The sequence below is a fragment of the Lissotriton helveticus genome, chromosome 5_1 (assembly GCF_964261635.1).
Source record: "Lissotriton helveticus chromosome 5_1, aLisHel1.1, whole genome shotgun sequence".
Lineage (NCBI taxonomy): Eukaryota > Metazoa > Chordata > Amphibia > Caudata > Salamandridae > Lissotriton > Lissotriton helveticus.
Genome location: NC_136065.1, coordinates 1,676,471,879 through 1,676,493,439, shown reverse-complemented (window position 1 = coordinate 1,676,493,439; position 21,561 = coordinate 1,676,471,879). Strand labels below are relative to the sequence as shown.

The window sequence follows — 21,561 nt, the reverse complement described above, 5'->3', positions numbered from 1 at the left end:
TTGTATTACGGTACCTTTGCATCACTCATTGTGTTACATGGGCAATGCAATACTTGAATCAGATTTACAAAAGGATGTGTGGCCCTGTTTTAATTGGTAAATCTGGAGAAATGCAAGACAGCATACTTTGCTGTTTTGCATTACTCTGCACATCATAATCTATATTGCTACTAAATTTCACAAACATCTGTATGCTATGCCACTGTAGCCACTCCGCTATATGCTTTTCCATTCTACTCCTCTCCACTGCACGAGACTCTTCGCCACTCCACTCTATGCTATACTAATCTGCATCACTACACTGTACGCCACTCCACTGGACTCTACTGTATGCAACTCTACTTCACAACACTCCACTGTACACTATTCCACTGTATGCCACTCCACTTATGCTACTCCACTCTATGCCTCTCCAGTGAATGGTACTCCTCTCAATGCCACTTCATTGTGCACTATTCAATTGGACACCACTCCAATGTACACCACTCCACTGTTTGCTATTACACTCTACTCCACGCCACTGTACGCCACTCCTGTTTACACCACTCTATTATATGCCATTTCCCTGAACGTTACACCCAATTCACTATTACACTCTACGCTACTTCACTGTACATGACTCTGATCTATGCCACTCCACTCTATGCTATTATGCTGTGCATAACTCCAGTCTACACCAGTCTCCCCTACACTATTACACTTAATGCAGCTCCACTCTACGCCTCCTCAATGTATGCCACTATACTGTGATTCCACTCCGCTATATACCACTCCATTATATGCTATTCCACTCTATGCTGTTCCACTGTATGCCACTTCATTCAATGCTATTCCACTGTATGTCACTCCTCTCTACTCCACTCCATTCTATGCTATTCCATTAGACGCCACTCCTCTGTAATCTATTTTACTCTACCCCACTCCACTGTACACTACTGCAGTCCGCACCACTCCACTGTAAGCCACTCCACACTACGCTATTCTACTCTACGCAATTCCACTTTATGCCACTCCACTGTATGCTACTCCACTTTACACCGATCCAGTGTACCCTCCTCCACTCTATATATTTCTTCCACTCTACAAAACTCTAGTAAAATCTATGCCAATCTACTAGATACTACTCCACTCTATCCCTGTACACTGCACTGTCCACATTTGGACTCAGTTCAATGCCAGTACACTCTATTGTACAACGTTCTACTCCACCCTCCAACAGTTTCCAATACTTTACCACACAGCATTCCACTCTACTGTATGAGACACCACTCCAATTTATAACAATGTCTTCTAATCTACACAATGCCACTTCAATGTATGCCAGCCCACTCTACGTCACTCCACTGTACACTATTCCACTCTGTGCCAATTCCCTCTTTTACACTCCACTTTACACTATTCAACTGTACACTATTCCATTGTATGCTTCTCCACTCAACATTAATCCACTCTATGCCTCTACAGTGTAAACCACTCCACTCTACATGCTCTATTGTATGACACACTCCTCCACTCTATATAAATCCACTCTATAAAAGTCTACCATACTTCATGGCACTCTACAACATTCTACTCCACTCTATCCTCGGACACTCCACTGTCCAACTCTATACTCAACTCTATGCCCATACACTCTAATTTACAGCACTCTATTCTGCTGTGCAACAGTTATTTATGACACATCAGTCAACTCTATTGTATGAGACCCCCCACTCCAATTGGACCAGTTTACTACCTATGCTACGCCAGTACACTCCACTCTATACCACTCTAGGATATTCCAATACACTCTATTCTACTTTACTCAACACAACGTTATGCCAGTCCACTCAACTCAATTCCACTGTACGAGACTTTACCTCACTGTATGCTACTAAACAGCAATCCACTCAATGCAGCTCCACTGTTTCACACACTACTGTGCTCTATGCAACAACATTCTACTACACTGTATGCATCTCTCTGACACTTTACTCCTGTCTATACCAATTCATTCCACTGTACTAGACTGTTTGCCACTGTGCAACACTCCACTCTATGATACTCTAGTCCACTGTTCGACACTGTATGCAACTGCACCCCACTGTACTCCACTCTACTCTGACACAGTACTCCACTCTACTCCACTGCACGCCACTCCACTCTATGCCATTCAATGCCATTGTTTCTCTATAACATTGTATGCCAATCCACAGTACCTCACTCTACAGTCCTGTACTGTAGTGTACACCACTCCTTTCTTAAACAAATAACTAGACTGTATGCCACTTTACTGTACTGTAGTCTATATCTCTTTCCAATACTGTACTACACCCCACAAAATGCTATTGTACAACACAGTGCTCCAACTTATGACACTTATCCTACGCCACTCCATGCCACTAAAGCCTATGACAAGCCACTCCAATCTGACACTTTACTCTACTCTACACGATCCCACTCCAGTATACTCCATGTCACTATACTCCATTTTATTACACTTTATCCCACTTTACACCACTGTACTATATTCTGCTTCCGCTTAACTGCTCGACACTCTACTCAACTGTATGCAACTCCACTCTACATCACTGTACTACACTTTATGACACTCTACTCCACTCTATGCCCATTCACTCTACGCCACTGTAGTGCACTATATGACACTTGACGACACAACACTCAATTTCTCTCTACGATACGCCATTGTACTATATGACATGGCTCTACAACACTTTCCTACACTGTACTCTACGACACTCCTATTGACGATTCTACACCCTACTTCATTATACTCCACTCTGTGACAGTCTACGAAACCCTACTATACTGTTCGACATGCTGCTCCAGTCAGCAGTACTTGACTTCACTCTATGAGACACCATGGCACTGTACTATATAACACTTTGCAACACTGTACGATATACTACTACACTCTATTCTACTCCATTTGATTCTAATCTGCAATATTCCAATCTATGACAATAGACTTTGCAACACTTTCCTCCGCTGAACTGTACAACACTCCACATAATTACTCTCCACCTGTGTCACTGTACTCCATGATTTAAATGTGACAAAAAAGCCATTAAAATTCAATGACAAAACCATTTAAAGCTTAGTTATAGTTATGAAAACGTATTTTCCCTATACAAACCAATTGTAAACGACACAAACTTTAAAATTTTGAAAGTTATACTTTTAAGTTTCATTTACAATTTATCCCCCACCTTCAAACTATTATAAGTAGCGGACCTTGTTACAGACTTTTTTTAGCTCACTAACCAGACAACACAAACTATAACTCGCTATACTCTATATACTCACTTGAGAATAAAGACTTTCTCCAATCCAGCCATTTGTGACCTTTGGCCAAAGTAGCAAGAACACATTTTGTTAGACGAAAGATTCATAAAACCTATTGTATCATGCATCACTAGAGGCAATATTCAGATGGGAAGACTTGTCGGTATAGAGCTCACTATAACTATTACCACAATGTGTGCTGGATTGTCCTTGAAGGAGATTAGTGGAGCAGCAAATAGGAGGGCAACCCAAGATTTTGCAAAGCTTTACTTCTGTGACATAAAATCCTGGGCAGAGTTAACATTGGGACAAGTGGTGCTTCGAAACTTGTTCGCTTAAGGTGAGCCTTTTTTCAGGTGCCACTTTTTATTCTGGTACTGTTTGATAATCCTAATACAAGCATGTAAATCAAGCAAAGATCCATTTTTGGAGAAGAAACAATTTACCTGCAGTGCATTTGCCTGTAATTCTAGTTCTTCAACATTGGTATCCTTTTTTAGATGTACGTTATCTGCCCTTTTTCCATTGCTTGAGATTTAAAATTTGATTTACTCTTGACAAGGACTGACAATCTGAGCAGTTTGACCTTTGAAGGGAGTTGTTCTGTGTGGCTGAATTTCAGTTCACATAATGGCACTATAAGTCGCATATGTCTTAATGTTGATTGAGTGTATATAAACACTTTCTGATTGGCTACTTCTAACCCCAGGTTCCTCACCTTAACATTTGCCAGGCATAACACTGGATCCGAAAACTTTGAAGCAGTACTCCTATAGCCCTGTAGGTGGCAGTGTGCACCACTCTTGCACGGTAATGTCGGTTTCTTTTTTTTCCGCACCTTCAAATGAGCATTTGGAGCTTCTCTGCCAAACAGATGTCTGTGATAGACCCTGACTTCGGTCAGTGCACAATTCCAGGGCCTAGGACAACTGTGCCTAGATGAGATCATGAGCCAAATTTGTATATTGCCAACCACCAGAAGACATCATGCCATGACTGGTCAAAGGTGTCAGAATTACTAATCTTGTGCTAGATTCCACAGGAGCAGATTAATATTTCTCTCTGACCACCTATGCTAACATGCAAAGAAATGTGTTCATTTGCAAAGCAAAGCCTTTATAGGGCTGAAATGCAATTGGGGAAAACAGAGAGAGACTGCTTCCAAAGTCTGCTATGCCCGTTTTCTGTGAATCCATCTTCACCCACTGTCTGATATTATTTCTAGTAGATTGAATTTTCAAAATGGCATAGTATCTAAAATCATAACGCAACAATTAATTTAGTCCCCTCTATTCTCTTGAACTATTTACATTCACTCTCTATCTTTCTGGTGTTATGTTCTCTCTATCATACACTCCTTTCACTTCTGACTCTCTCTTTCACTCTGATCTCCCTTAAAAATTACCTCTTTTACCTATGAATTCTCTTACCAATTATTTTCTTTAGGTGGTTGTTGTCTATTAATTGGTATCACAAGTCTCTTACTGTGAGAATTTGAGAAACCTGTTGTTTATATGTAATAAATAAGTTCATGGAGTTCCTGTAATAGCTCCTCTATATAGCACATTCATTTTACCACTTGTTGATAAAGCAAATGACTTCTGTTCTCATTATAAACATAAATGTCAACTTACTTGAATTTTTCTCTTCAGTTTTTTTCCTCTTTTATCTGATTACATAGAAACTTTAATTTTTCTTCAGAAAAAATAATGTCTTAGGTTTTCAGCATACTCTGGGTCAAGAATGTTTCTTTTTCTTTAGATACTACTTTAATAAGGAATACCTCTGGTGTGCAAACCAAGAAAATTTCACGCAATAATCACTGCCCACTACTGTTCATTATAGCCAAAAAGGCCACTTTTATTAAGACAGTTGAAAGTTTCCCAATCGCATAACTATAAACAATATGACATCATAAAAAGCTTACATTGTTTTTTTCACAAAACCCTCAAACTTTATTCCAAACAACTCAATCAAAACTTCATATAATACACCCCATGTAATTGTAAACCCCAACTTTACTCTTCCCCACCCCGCGTTCAGTCATTTCCCCCTCCCCGCCCCTTAGGAGTGGGTAAGGCCACTCAAGACTTACCCCCCTCCCATAAAAAGGCCACCCAGGAAAACCTCTAGAGTTTTCCTGGCCCCACCCAAGATGTGCTGAAAAGGAAAACATCAAAAGCTGTGATTACACCATAAATTTTCATTCCATAACTGTGCAAGTAAATCCCTCATTTCCTGCAAATAATAGGCCTGCCCCAGTTGTGATAAATGAACATCATCGTCCCTAAATAAGTGTCCTACTTCCTTGGTAATGTTATCATTGGACACTACTTTAATTCCCTTTGCTTGACAAAAACTTTCATAGCCCGGTTTAGTTTGCATCTGGCCTTTTCAACTGCTGCGTGACTCCTGGCCCCCCTCCACTGTTTCCTGTAAATAAATTCCATCCAAACTAGACAAGTGCCCGCACAATTGTTTTTTTATAACGGCAAGGTCCAGCTTCATTTGTTTGATGAGGGACAAACCGGACAATGACACCAAATCATTTCCCCCCAGATGTATGATTAACTTATCCGGAAGACCCCTAGAGGAAAACAATTCAGTCATCGCCACTTCCCTGTGGTGCTTCAGGGCCGCCTCCCAGTCAACTGTTTCTAGCGTGCCCAGGGTTCTGTTCCCATGTTCCCCTCAGCTTTCCCAGTCTGTCTGCCATGTTATTATTCAGTGTCCTTTACGTTAGAGAGCCTGCCTTATAAAAATCAGTTCCTGCAATAGGCGTCCCTCTAGCGGGGCATAGTCCGGCAGGGAAGAGGAGAGCGAGCTTTCGGCTGTCCAGGCATGTCTCAGCTGCGCACATTAAAAAATTTGAGTAGTGTGTAAACCAAACTCCGTTAATAGTGTCCTGAAATTTTTGAGTTCTCCCTCAGCCACCACGTTGCCTATATTGGAGATGACCCCAAAGCCCCTAAGTTTGTGGAGTTCCTTCAACCAGGTGCAGTTCCAGATCGGTGTCTGCTTAGTTGGTTTGTGTGCCCAGCCCATTACCTTAGTCGCTCTGTCCCAGACTTCCAATGTTACTTGTGTGGCCGGGAGTAGGCGTCCCCTACCTCCACCCCCCCATATAGAAAATATAGGCATGAATGGTGCACCATGGTGTCTCTCTCTCTAGCTTATAGGTGGAGTGATGTGGATCCATTCATTCACCGATGTCAAATGCTCCGCCCAGTAATAGGCCTCAATGACTGACAAGGATATCCCTCCATTATATTGGTTCCGCTGTAGCGTGCTTAGGGCAATCCTTGATTGCTTCCCGAGCCACATCAGGGAGCGCAATTCCTCGTCTATCACCCAGAATGTATGCCTGGGGAGGGGGAAATACTCATTTTGGAGGGCATATAGGAAACGGGACAGGGTGATCATTTTGAACATCGCAGCCCGACCAAGGATCGTAAGGGGGAGTGCTTTCCACCTAAGCTCGTCAGCTGCAAAGTTGGTTATGACCCGCTGGATATTGTTTTGATATGAGAGGTTTCTGTCTGTGGTGAGATAGATCCCCAAATATGTAAATCCAGTCTGCGTTACCTGGAGGGCCCCAGGAAGAGAAGGCCAAACCTCCCTGACTCTTGGGCTATATATGTCCGATTTAAGCCAATTTATAGGATAGCCCGAAAAGGAGCCATATTTGCCCGTAAGCTCAAACAAGGCGGGGACTGTGTCATCCAATCGGGTAACATATAACAAGATATCGTCTGCATAGAGTGAAATCTTTTCTTCCCCGTGTTAGTCGGTGTAATTTGGAACCCCTGTATCTCCCTTTTCTGTCGAATCTTGCATGCCATTATTTCTATTGTGAGGGACAAAAGTAGGGGGGACAACAGGCATCCCTGCTGAGTTCCCCGTCTGATGGGGAAGTCATCAGACAATAGTCCATTCACTTTAACCCGAGCTAGGGGGTCCGCGTAGAGGAAGCCAATCCATTGTCGGAACTTGGATCCAATTCCAAACTTAACTAGAGCAGCCTCTAAAAAGGGCCAGTGTACGTCGTCAAATGCTTTTTCAGCATCTAAGGAGAGGAACATGTGGGGATCGTCACGATCCTGCACCTCCATGAGCCAATTGTGGGTCCTCCGTAAGTTTTGTCTGGTCGCCGGTCTGGTAGGACCTGGTCGTGATGACTTGGCGGAGACGGCGCGCTTATATAGTCACCAGGAGTTTTACCTCTGTGTTGAGGAGGAAGATTGGGTGATAGGATGTGCAATCTTCAGGGGGTTTCCCTGGTTTGTAGATGGGGATAACCATGTCCATTCTGAGATCTAAAGGTAGGATGCCGTCCTGAGCCGCGTCTCAGAACAGTGTTAAGAGATGCACGGCCAGGAGGTCTGCCCCTTTCTTATAGAATTACGCTGGGAGTCCGTTCGGGCAAGGCGATTTCCCAGGACACAATTTAGTTATCGCGTCTTTAAGTTCGTCCACCATTATGTCCGATTCCAGCCCCTCCCTCTCATCATCATCCACGCTCAGGGTCTGGATAGTGTCCAGGTATGCTAAAATCTCAGCCGGGGTACCCAGCTCCCTAGCCTTATACAAATTTCGAAAATAGGAAGTGAACGTCTGTCCTATTTGTACGTCCCCCATTTGCATCTGACCCTTATGATCTACTACTCTTTCTATCCATCGGGCTTCCGCTTCCTTGCGGCTTAGCCAAGCCAAGAGCTTGCCAGACTTATCTCCCCATCGTATAGCCTATAAAGGGTTGCTTGCGCCTGTGTTTTAGCCTCCTCTGTAGCCAGGGCCCTGTAGTGCTTTTGCGTATCTGTCAATTGTCGGAGGACCTGTGGGTCCTTTCCTGTGAGGTAGCGGTGTTCTAGCGCCAGAATTTAGGTTTCCAGAGTGGTTAGCTCCTCTTGTGCTTTCAGCTTTTCCAAAGCTATTCGGTTTTGGGCCCTATCAAGGAGCACTGTCTTATAGGCCTCCCACAATATAACACCTCACTGCACGAACCCAGATTTCTGGAAAAATATACTTTTGTTTCAGCCCGGAGCCCCTGCAACACCTCTTTGTTCTGCAGGTCTCAAGCCAATAGCCTCCAATTCCCTTGTCCCGCTCGGGGCCTCCCTTCTCCCTTAAGAAGCAGGGGTAAGTGGTCAGAGATTCCATGTGCCAGGTACTCCGCCTCGCAGATGTTACCAAAAACACCTCTTGGGAGGAAGATATAGTCCAGTCGTGAGTGAGCCCTGTGCGCCCCAGAATAGTGTGAGTACTGTCTTGTGTCTGGATGTAATTGTTGTCATACATCCACCAAACCAAGGGTGTCTATCAGCCGAGCCAGCTGTGTAGTCAGGGGTGGGTCAGCATGGTCCCCAGAGCGCATCTGAGTAAAGTTGAACCTGCCACAACATGTTATCTTCAACAAAATAAAGGGAGACTCCATTGAAATCTTCCAGAAAATGCAACTGGATACGTAGATCTTCCCTGACAGCCTTGGACATCCTGACGTTATGATGGGGGAGGAAGACTCCAGACAATGACATCCCCAACCGCCTGCAAAATGTCCTGCCAGCCCTGACAACTCTGCACGCAAAGTTCAAATAGCCCAACAAGCGCTGAACCTGCCGGAGTTCCAATTTTGGCTGACAAAGGACCGATATCAAGAAGGACTTAATTTCTTGCACCTTCCCTGCGGGCAACCTGGCCATCATGTCCATCGGGTCAATTTCAATCCCTAGAAATGTTAGTCTTGTGCTGGAACCCTCCATTTTCTCAGGAGCTAAGGGGACACCCAATTCCTGAGCCAAGTCCTGAAAGCTTTTCAATGCCAAACTACTCTGATTAGACTGCCTGGCACCAATGAACATAAAGTTGTGCAAGTAGTGGCAGATGAGAGCATGCCCACTAAACTGTGTAAAACACCACTGTAGAAAAGTGCTAAACCGCTCAAAAAGGGCACAAGAAACAGAACATCCCATGGGAAGGACTTTGTCAAAGTAAAAAGCTCCATCGAAAAACATGCCCAGTAGTTCAAAATCCGAGGGGTGGATCGGCAACAGGCGAAGAGCCGATTTAATATCGCTCTTGGCCAACTCTGCCCCAGCCCCCACAGACCTCACCAATTTCAGGGCGTCATTCACAGAAGCGTATGACACACTGGTGTCTGCTGGGCAAATAAAATAATTTATAGACTGACCCTCCGGCCAGGATAAATGGTGGCGCAAACGATAATTCCCCTCTGTTTTCTTGGGGACCACGCCCAGGGGTGAGACAATCAGATTCGCAAAAGGACTCTGCAAGAAGGGGCCAGCTATTCTACCTGCCTGTAATTCAGCATTGAGTTTGTACTGCACTACCTGAGGAAGCTCCTTAGCCGATTTGAGATTGTCAGCCCATCTCTGCTGCAGGGGCCCCTGGTATCCAATTGTAAACCCTTCCTTGAAACCCCAGTACAAACTAGATGCCGCAACAACACCTGGATAGCAGCCCAACCAATGTTCTAGAACTTCCAGTCTAATTGCGGTAGGAGCCCTTTGATGGATATGGAAAAGTCGTCCCTCTCCCCCTCTGGAACCTGCCTTGCTCTCTGACTTTAAAGCCTGCGAAGCATTGAGTAACTGGGTGCTTTCCTCCACATTGCGATAATTCATGCTTATAGTGACAAAATTGTCTGCTACAGAATCCTCTATTGAAATTCCAGCAGGCCCCTGGGACCGGTGGTTGGCCCCTCCCGTGCCAACCTGCCCCATCCTGGGTGGGACGGAGTTGAAAGGGGCGATACATGATTGGCAAACCGCTGGCAGTATGAGTCGTTACCGGCGGGTGAGTGTAAGACATTCATTGGAGCCACAGTTCGGTATCCACCTCCTCCCATGGCTTGTCATTTAATATACTGAGCCGAGCCCTGAACTCCTCATCGTAGCTGAGCCACGCAAAGCCACCAAAGTGCATTTGATCCTTGCGAATAATATCAATATATTTGAACATAGCCACCATCCTGTCCTGATGATGCTCATAATATACGCTCGAGTATATGAGGAAAGCGGATGTCCAGTTGTCAATGTTTTTAGGAACCCTAGGCCGTTTGGGAAGCTCCCACTCTTCTTCCTTGAACCCCTCCTCAGCCTGAATGTCCTTATTTAATAACTTGAAAACGTCCACAAACTCATGCTTCCAAATCCTAGCCTTAGTTTTCTCAAAAAGGTGGGACCACATAGGCATCGAAATACCCATGTAAGGGAGCTTTTCCCAGAATGAAGTAACTCAGCCCCTTGTTTAGTCTGACTAGTGGGAGCCACCTCTAACATGACACTACCCATAGCCTTGATTGGCGCAACAGAATTATGTACTCCCACTTCAGGTTGAGGGGTTAAGTCCGCAACCAACAACCCAACACCAATAGAAAGCTTACTGGGCTCTCTAAGATCAGAAGGAGTCCAAGTGTCCCACCATTGTGATTTACCTGATGGTAACTGAGCTGAGCGTTTCTTGAATTCCTTAGGGTCATCCTGCTGATGAGGGTCGCTTAGCGGTCGTGGTCTGTTGTTCGGGCCGCCGCTCCAGACTTATACTAAGCACAGTTGTTGCTCCTAATTAACCCCTTTTTACCCCACTCTGTAAGTGCTTAACCACCAATAATTAAACACCGCCCACTTATCGCAGCTCCCCCTCTTCCAAATCACTGTCATCCCCATGAACCAAAATATCACCATATAGATCCAAACCAGCAGTACTGAGTCCTGGCTTTTCCCCATCTCCCACACCCCCATCATACGGCCTCCAATGCTGCACCGCCATCCACTTCTGAGCATGAGAAGGAAAACCTGCACGTGAGCTTCCTTGTGTGTCAGACCAGTGCAGCAAAGCCGCATCGTGCTCAACCAGCTGACCCGTGGAGCCACCACGCTCCACGTCTCGGGTGAAACCTGTGCCTTCTAACCGCTCATGCTTGAAGAAGATGCCTGAACCCTTTGCACCCCCAACCGATGCAAAATCTGAGCTCCCAGCGCTGCTGAAGAGACCACTCTGAATGTTCCACCCAGACTCATTGGCCAGACTGTGGACCCAAGACGGAACTAAAATAATGAGGAGGCCTAGAAGGGACAGTAAAAGCTGAAGGTACCTCAAAAACATCCCCCGAAACCAACCTGACATGCTGGACGCTTGCCACACCCTACCGACTCTGACAACGTGAGAAAACATCCTGCTCGCTGTCGAGGCATCAGACCCCTCCACAGTGTGACAGCCCACATAACCTGCACTAGAGAAAACCCCTTTACTAGTGGACACTGGCACTGAAAACTCGCCAGCCACCTATGGGAATGGCATTCACCACTGTAGATGAGTGAGAGCTTGTGTTAGCAGGCTCAGCAAAACACTTCTCCCCGCTGTCACTAGAATAAGCAACAAGCACAGAGGAGGAGCGAGAAGAATGTGGTAGGGGTGCAATGTTCACCCTATGTGGGCCTAAATGCACACCTGCCTGCGAAAATCCAGTTGCCACAACCTCTGGAAAGGTAGCTGCTTCAAACTGGGGCAACCCCATGCCAGAAACCAGAGAAGGTGGCTGACACTTCAAGCCCCGCCCCCTTCGAGGCAATTCCCGAGATAGAGAGCCAGCATGCTTTACCCTGGAAGCCCCTCCTTCCTGAGACAGAGAACGCCGCAGTTTCCGACCCACACGCGAGCCGGGAGCACCGGAGGGGTTCTCTGCTGCATAGGGTCCTAACAGAGCTGCACCTGAACCTGCCGCGGCAACACGCGGCCCCAAAGAGACGCTCTGGGCCTTTCTTAACTCCGCACTGGTAGCCATGACAAGCGTGGGACGCTGCAGCTCCGGCAAACACGCAGCGGCAGCCTTCTCCACCCCTCTAGCCACCTGCCTCACTAGTGACCTCGGGCCGCAGCAAGTCCTCCTGCCCCGTGGCACACAGCAATCGCACCGCAGCTCACACCTCCTCTCTGCCCGCCATACTAGGAAGCCCGGCCACAAGTTAACAAAATTGCCCCAGTAAAATACCTGGCGTACAGCGCGTCAAACACCGCAAGACCGCCACAACGGGAATAAACAGCGACGAACTACCCACGGCACCGCCACCTCAAGTGTCTTCCCAACAATTCACCTAATTGAAACCGCCTGAAACCCTCCTCTCCTACCTAATTAGTTACACCTGACCCCTTGTGCGGCCGTTTGATTGCGCGAAATAGCCCAGGCGGAGACCACCCGGGTTCCCATTGGGCGGAGACCAAAAATGAGGAATATCCTTGTCAACATTTTTTGTCAGAACGGGAGCAAAGGGAAGACACTACTCTCTAGCCACTCAGAGCAGTTAAAATGCACGTTTACAACAGTGCGAACGTTCAATGAAGGCTCTTTTTACATGCGCTCAAAAGAGAAAGACTTGAGTGCTAATATCCATTCCACAATGCAGCGGTCACCATCTTGGAGAAGCACAGTTCTCGACCTTAGGGATTTCGAGTGCCCAAATTAGTGTAACGATCTCTTCTTTTATTCTTTTAACAAGGTAAGTGGTATCTCCATTGAGGGTATTTCTTGGGCTCTTACTGGATGACGCCTAACTCCGTTTTCCTGAGAGAGGGTAAAGGAAGGCCCTGTTCCTGGAGTCATTCATGTGACAGATCATCATTGCAGTCAAAAGTCCAATGGGAGGCACAAGAAATAGATGGGGCAATGGTCTTCTTCCCGCCACTTTCAAACTCTTAAGAGTGTACATGGGTGTCAGCATGCCATCCAGTATTGCTCTCGATTTCTCTAGGGGTCAATTCCAAGTCTAGTCTCAATGCACCCTGAATTTCTGGGTCAGTCTGTGATGTTACAGCACGTTTATGTCTTTTGAGAGGCCATATTGTGCAGTTTGGGCACTTTACTGGCTCTCTCCGTCATGCCTTTTGGTCCCAGGGATTTGCAGGGACCTCGGGTCAGACATCCCTCGTCTGTGTCCTTCAAATGCACTTGGGGTTTCACACTGGCCCTGGTGCTGACTGTTTCCTGTGTCTTCATCTGGACTATTTCCTCTGCATCAGTGTTGATGCTGAAGAAGGATTGCTGCCCAATGTTCTTTCCAACTCCAAGTAGAATTAACCTCGACCGAGGCCACGCCATACTATCACCACAGCACAGCCAACTTGCAACTCTTCGGATTTAAAACTTGCCCTTACCACATGATAGGGCTCATACTTTACACATTCTTTACACTGAAACAAACAATGACAATTTTGATGAAGGGGGTGATTTTGTCCCTATTATGAAGATGAAAACTGGTATATGGAACTACAGGATACCAGTGGCCTGGATACTTCTACAGATACTGACCTTGTTTCTCCTTCTAAAACTGACACCAAGAAAATTGCCTTTTTTCACAGTTGTTATGCGGAGGGCATCAAAAGCGCTAAACATACAATTCCCTACTGTAAAGGTGAAAATTAATGTTCTGCTAGAGGTACTCCAGCCTGGTCAAGTGCCTACAGAACCTATCTTACCATTTAATGATGCCTTCAGGAACAGACTTTTGGGTATTTGGTCAAAATCAAGTTTGAGATTACCAATTACTAGGCAAGTCCCTTGACAGCGAAGTACACCCCTGAGCGACCCTGACTTTCTTACACAACATCCCACACCAGAGAGCTTGGTAGTGCAAGCATCAACCAGTAAAGTTATATCCCAACATCTTTCCCCACCACCCTGCCTAATCATGTGTCTAAGGGATTAGAGGCATGTGCATCTTTACCACCATTAGTCTTGCTCAGTGATCAGTGAACAGCAGCTGCTTCCTAGGCTGCTACTCTCATGACTTATGGTTCCTGGGGCCCAAGTCTTACTGGCAGATCCAGATGACCTTTGGGAATCCCTGACCCAAGCTACCCAGAATGGAAATGACTCAGCTAAATGTGTAATTCGCTCATGCGTGGACATGTCTTAGAGTCCAATTCATAAAGGAACTTATGACTTGTAAAGTTACGAGTATGGAGTCTCCGCACTCGGGTGGAATCTATGCACTCATGGCACAAATTCTGCACTCGTAACTTTACAGGTCGTAAGTTCTTTTGTGAATGAGTCCATGCCTGTTTAGGTTGGAGAGGGCTAGAAGGATTGCACTTCACCACAATACCTAAATGAGACTAAGGGTTTCTCCGGCGATGTCCAAGCATTCCTGATGGACATAGTACTTGATGGCTCTTGCATTTGTGCTTAGAGATTGGACTCCGCCCTGTAACATTTAAAGGAAGACAGGGCCACAGCACGTTCCCTAGGTCTGTCTTCCCTAACCCATATTATTCTGTTGGCCCGTTTTGGGCTAGAGTAGGGTGTTTCCAATACTGTCTGACCACCAGCTCAACAGGCCCTCTGACAAGATCACGGTTTGTAAAGACAATGCCCATCACATCAGGAACAACGTGCAGCTCTGCCTCCCACTCCTCCAGCATCCACAGCCGTAAAAACCACTTAAGTGTGTTCTTTCCGGCACACAGCCACTACATAGGCAGGATCACATGTTTCCTCCTAGGGTGGCAATCCTTCACTTCAGATTAGTGGGTCCTCCAAATTTAACATCGGGCTACCCCCTCCCATTTCTTTCCACTTAGCCAAATTTTCCACCGCCATCAAGGTGGCTGACAGAGGACCACCTCTACTTGCAAGTGTAAGGCGATTCCGATATGTGGAAGGACAAATTCAAGATGGTCATGCTTGCACTGGTCCTGACTGGCCTAGATCTCAGGGCCTGGATGGTGGTGTTGGCCCTGCAGGATGTTCATTTCAATATCCCCATCCTGCAAGATCCACAGGCACTACCTGTGGTTGACAGTGGGTCAGGAGTATTTTCAGTTTGTAGTGCTCCCTTAGGTGAACCAGTCTCCCCCCACCACCATGACTGGCTGCTGAAGGCGGGCCCTCCCCAGGCAGTTGTCAAATACCTCCTGACAGTGGCAACCTCCTCATATCATTGGTCTTCACTATCAACGTGGACAAAGCCACGCCTGACTCCTTCACAGGCGTTTTCCTTTCATATGAGGTATTTTGGATACAGTACTATTTTATGCCAATCCTCCAGAGTGAAGAGTACAGAAAATTCAGGCTATGATCCTGACATTTCAGTTTCCGTCTTGGTTCTCAGTGCTGATGACTTAGCGGCTGCTGGGATTGTTGGCCTCCTACATCCTGCTGGTGAAGCATGCCACATGTCTCCACAAAGGGACCTGAAATCCCATTGGGCAAAGCATCAGGGGAATCTGCCAATTGTATCCAGATTTCTGTGGAGACTGTAAAAGACCTGCAGTGGTGGCTGCTGGACCGTGATTGGGTCAGTGGCAAAAAAAACCTCTCCTTACCCCACCCAGAATTGCTAGTGGGCATGAATTCATTGCTTATAGGTTTGAGAGGCCCACTGGGAGATTAGGCCTTTGGTCTCCGGAGAAAGCTTGACTTCACATCATTCTATGGAGATGAGGATGATTTGTTTTGTTTTAAAATACCTTGCTCTCCATCTAAGAGGAAGGCAGGGGCTCAATGACAACACAACCACCTTGTGGTATTGCAACAAGCAGCATGGGGTGGGGTCCTCTCCCAGGTGCCGAGCTCCTGAGCTCGGAGGCCTAATGCCTGTGGAAGTGCCTGGACCGCCAGGGAGATTCTCTAGTTGTGAGTCCCCTGGTGGGAACCTTAATTGGCTGGGCGAACTAACTCAGCTGCAGACGCTTAGCTGACCAGGAATGATAGTTACACCCTCAGATGGCACATACTTCTTCCTTCTAAGAGGGATGAGGTGGGATGTCTTCCTTCAATGGGGAAAACCTGGCTTGATCGCACAATGTCAGAAACTTTGCGTATTGTAGTTCCTGAGAAGGCTCTCCGTTGGAAACACATTCTGCCTAGAGTGGAGCTCGGAACTCCTGTATGCCTTCCTGAGCCCAAGTCACCCGAGTACCACTGAATTGGGGCAGGAGAGTGTAGTACCTGCAACTCCTGGGTATAAGCACCTGTCTTCTGATCAAGCTGCTGCTTTGGGAGGAAGCAGCAGGGCAGGGTGCTTCCCCCAGTCCTGCAGAGCCTGTGTCTCCATTCTAAGAGACTAAGCGTGGCAGTTGATCTCATTTGATCTTTTTCCTGAAATCATTGATCTACACTTGGTGGCTAGATGTCCCGCTTGCAGGATGAGCCACCTTTATTTAAATCGCCTGTTGGGATGAGATTTTTGGTAGTTTTGTAACACTTGTTTCCACCAATACCCATTGTTTTGCCACTGTGGGACTTTAACTTAGTTCATTTCTATATCATCTGCTTCCCTTTTGAACTGCTACACAGTTGCCCATTAAAGCGTATGACCATGAAAACTGTCTTTCTCATCAGCTAGGTGTATAAGTGAGCAGCAGATTGTGAAAGTGTGCCACTGTATCAGCAAGTTGAAGTTCACAGTTGTTAAGTAGTTCATTGGACCTTGGTTGTCCCTATTTAAAATCTCCCTGCATTTGGCCCTGTTTTGCCCCATTGAGGTATCTTACACCTTATAGACTATTGTGATGGCTGGGAAAAACAAAAGAATGGAGGACATCTTTTAGCCTTGTGGTGCAGGGACTTAGAAGGGGCCACCACAGCTTACCGATGGACAGCGCTGAGAAGCAGAATTGAGGGGAGGGTAGAGGACACTGCCTAGCTCAGTCACTGCTTTGTACGCTGATCTTCGAGAGACAAATGGGAAATTGAAATTGTGGTAAACTGCATCAAGGAGAACCTGGAGGGCCTGAGTAGCAGGGTTTTGAAGGTAGAACAACAGTTGGAAAGCGCCAGGAGCAAGGTGTAGGTGCTGGAGAGGTGACGACGTATGGCTGAGGACATGCAGAGTGACCTGAATATATTCAAAAGCAGTGGAGTCCATGGTGCTCTTGAGGGGAGGATTGACAAACTGAATCTCTGTGGAAGGGCATCCACTTCAGGATGCTGTGTGTGCATGCAGAAATGAGGTCCTTCTAGACATGATGAGAGAGGTATTGGAAGAGATATTTGATCTTGTGGGAGGTGGACAATATGGTGAGGAAGACCTACAGGCTTATGTATGGATGACTTAAGATGTGTTCTGTTGCACACAGTACAGTGCAAGTGCAGGCAGTGGAATGGCGATATCGTAGTCTTTTTAGTGCAATATAGGAAAGTTTTGTGATGCTGGGAGACAGGCAACTCCTGTTTTTCCATGATCTGAACCCTCACATCTTGGCCCGGAAAAAGGCCTTGATGGTGATCAAGCGGGAGCTGCAGAAGATGGGTATTTAAGGCTCTCTGGATATTTTCAAGGGATCTAGAAACTCTTTCACAAGAACATCCCATATCTTTAAGAAGAAAGGGTTTGGAATATCCCCAGAAAGGCTTAAACCGCTAACCATTCTAGAAAGAGGTGTATTCTTTCTTGTTTTATTTTATTTGTTTTCATAAACAAGGCATGCTCCACAAGGACTTAGAGAGCACCACATTCTATGTAAGGCGTAGGCTAATTGGTTTTTTAAATGAAGGCAAAAATATGTTTGGATTGTATTTAGTTGAAATCACAACAAGTACTAACACATGTAAAGATTATATATAGACATTTTCCACATGGATGATTTTTAAAGTCGATAGGGCTGTACTATTTAAGGGAAGGCATCAATTCGGATTTGGTGGTCACTTCCTGGGAAGACAATTTTAAGGTGGTATGTTTTTCATGTAGTTTTGAAAGTTGAAAGGGTGGTGAAGCCCAAAAAACTGGATGATTGGAATTTGGAAGCGCACATGGAGGTTTAGGTGTTGTAAGTATGTTTTCACTGGCCGGATGAAGGTTTTTTGAAGGAGGTAGTGATATTGTGAGACGCTAACCATAAGGACGTGTCAGTTTCAATTTTACTAGTGCATTGATTATGGCCGATGAGTGAGTGGCCATAATCATCGATTTATACAGATATTCAAAATGTGGAGTCTGTCTGCAGGAACAGAGGCTGATAGAGTGCTTTAAGCGGAGGAGGCCACGAAATAATATATTTAGATTTATAGCGAACTTAACATGAGGGGGTAAACAGCATTCCAGTGATGGATTCTAGAGGTGGATTGCAGTGAGGCAGTCAGAGATCTAGTAACGTTCTGAACTACAATGAAGATTACCTTTTGGTAAAGGAATAGTGCTTGTAATTTGTCATCATGTATATCTTCCTCGTATTTGTAAATTACACTACCATTTTTCTATTCAATCAGGGAAGTAGGTTGTTAACTTCCTCAAGTAGAATTGACAAGGCTGTTGGAGAGGAAGGCTTTGTGCGGTATCATTAACTTTCTGCTTCACAGGAACATAACCAAGGCTCTCCTAGTATTAAAAACAAGTTATTATTCGCCAGATCAGAAACTGTTTGTTGCAGTCTTCTTAGCCTGGAGAAAACTTCTGACACTTTGTGAATATAATGAAGCTACTTATAATCATTACAAGCAATTTGTCGGAAGCTTGATCTTTATATAGTTGGTTGATCAAAAAGAGATATAGTGTGCAAAGAGCCCAGGTACTCCCTTATAATTGGACAGGGGCTTGCTCCTACAATCCCAAGGTGCTCTTTTAGGGGTTAGTGGATTAAGATACACTGCAGCTCTTGGGGACCCTTTTAGTACCTATGCCCTAGGTACCAGAGGTACCACTTACTAGGGACTTACAGAGTTGCTAAAGGACTGGTCACTTGGGATTCAAATGACCAATTGTCTTGTTTTGGGGAAAGGACACTGGCACTGGGAACCCAGTGTATTTGAGTCAAAGTTGCATCAAATACCAGGCAAAAACTGGGGGCACTATGGCAACAAAACCTCTGTTTCCTACAATGTAGCCACACATACCTTTATTACAAGCAGTAAATGTTTCCTTTATGTGCGTGGCGCTTACTTTACAACTTATGTTGTGCCTGATGTAATTGCTTTGTGAAAAATAGAAACACATTTGCTTATTCATTTTCCTGTTTATGTGACTAACGATCACTTGAAGTTCACTGTTGGGACCGTTTATTTTTTTAACTATTTCGTTCTTTTTATCCACAGGGCGTTGTTATACGGCCTGTCAACCAATACCCACGTTAGTGACCTTCATTTGGACCTGAGCAGTTGTGATGTAATTATCATCTTTTGCATACTTTTCATGCATGATATATCAGCGTAAGAGTCACACAGTTGGTATAATCGTAAAGCGCTTGTTGTAAAATTGATGGAGCAAATAAAAAAAAATGTTAAAGAAAGTAAATCGAGTAAAGCAAAGGAATAGAAATAAGCCTGTATCTTTCCCTGCATCTCAGCACAATCAACTGCAGTTTGCCAGGTTTTATATGCGTTCTCTGGGCCATATTATCGAGGACGGCGATAACATTATTGCAGCTTTAGCGGCAGGAAACTGCTGCTAAAGCGGCGATAATGGTCTTGATAACATGCCCTTCTGAATTCCCATAGAAGCCCAGGTGCTCACCAGAACCTGGGCTCCTATAGGAATTCTCAAGGGCATATTATCAAGCCCCTTATCGCCGCTTTAGTGGCAGTTTCCTGCCGCTAAAGCTGCGATAATGTTATCGCCGTTCTTGATAATATGGCCCTCTCTTTTTTATTTAAGCGATTCTCCACCATGTGATCCTTGATAGTTTCCACTGCTTTGAATATTCTCCTTCATCCAACCTTTGTTATTTATTTCTTTTATTATATTTGTGGGTTTTATAAAGTGCTTCTAACAACTGTTTGTGCCTTCAGAATGGTTTGGAGCATAGGTAAATATAGCGATGCTGCAATATGTCACGTACCCAAGAACCTTGTCGAAAACTGTCACGACAAATGATGACAAAGCTTCGAAAAATAAAAATCCTAAGGTGTAGATGGCAAAACGGTTCTTAATGTCTGTCCAGGAAAATTCATAAACTGTAGAATATATATCCTTTTTCACTGCCAATTTTAGTATCCCAGAATAATTGTATTTAGAAAATTATGTTTGTTTCCTAAAATATTCTTCCACACACAACTGCACCGCCACCCCCCCAATATGGAATGAAAACTAAGTTTAAAAGCCGTTAGACAGCTGAAGCTCTGTAATCGTTTACACTGATTATCGCCTCGAGCGGCATTTATCCATCCTTTTGAAGATACAAAATCAAGTCGAGGTGTGTGGCAAGTAGATTTGCATTTTTTGCCATTGATTAGGAGAGAGAGCAATGCAAGCGTCATGGTTCAGAAGTGGAGCTTAGGTCTCGCACCACCTCATAATGTGGCATGTGCAGCTTTGATTGGCAGCAAAAAATAGCATCTTCATGGAAACCGCTTGAGGTAGGCGTTGGCTGTAAGTCTGTGTGTTTCAGTGTTAGTTGCTGACTGGCTGTAACAAGTCACCAGGATCAAAGTACCTCAGAGGGTCACACATTATATTTAGGATGTCGGACCCATTGTCTACATCCAGAACTATTGTTGCAAGAATGCTTTGTTTCATCTAAGCTCTAGCACAGCACGAACAGATGAAGCATTTCATTTCAGAACAGGAAAGGAAAAACAAGAACTTGTCAGTGTCATGCTCACCAAATGGATACACTGCGTGCACTTTGTAGTGCAATAGTGATTGCTGTGTTGCTCTTTAGCTTAATTTTACAAACTGTTGCATTCTGGGAGCCGTGGTTGTTATTTACTTCAGTGAGCCAAAGTATTTATAGTTGTACATATAGGGGAAATAATTTTGAAAACAACTTGAGCATGTGCAATCTTGTTTATGAATTAACTTATTTTTTAGACACTTTTTATTGTATTACTCTATGTACACTCTGATGGTTCATGGTAACCGAAATAAAATATTCTACTACTACAACAAGTATTTTTCAAGGGAAAGGCCAGAACCAGATGCACAATGTTTGCATATATAGAGTGATATGGCAACCGTAAGAGTGCCCTGCATTAGTTCTTGACAGAATGAGGAGCTTAATTGCAATGTTAAATCTGTATGATTATTCTTCAGAACTCCCTATCAGTCGAGCTAAGACTTCAAGAAAATATATTCAGATTTAATAAAGAGCCTAGAATTCCGCTACAGCACACATCTCCTAAAATCCCTCAGCCAGCCTGCTACTTCAACACTTGTCACTCTCGTTGTGATTTTTTTTAAAATGTTTTTATTGAGAAAATTGTTAACAAGCATAGACATCAGCAAGAAAGAACAGAAAATATGTTCAAATACCATATGAAATACAAGCAACGCTGATATCAATATTAAGAAACAAACAGCATTTTGTGGAGTTTTTAAAGATGAAAGG

At 44.8% G+C, this 21,561-nt stretch overlaps 1 protein-coding gene across 1 annotated transcript in view; it reads left to right on the top strand.

Annotated features, from left to right (window-relative positions):
- The window catches only part of CARMIL3 (capping protein regulator and myosin 1 linker 3), a 1,019,681-nt gene that overhangs the window by 556,970 nt on the left and 441,150 nt on the right, over nucleotides 1-21,561 (top strand). Inside the window, exon 17 of the mRNA XM_078644900.1 lies at nucleotides 19,331-19,400. Within this exon, the coding sequence (XP_078501026.1) occupies nucleotides 19,331-19,400 (70 nt within the window). The remainder of the gene's footprint in view (nucleotides 1-19,330; nucleotides 19,401-21,561) is intronic.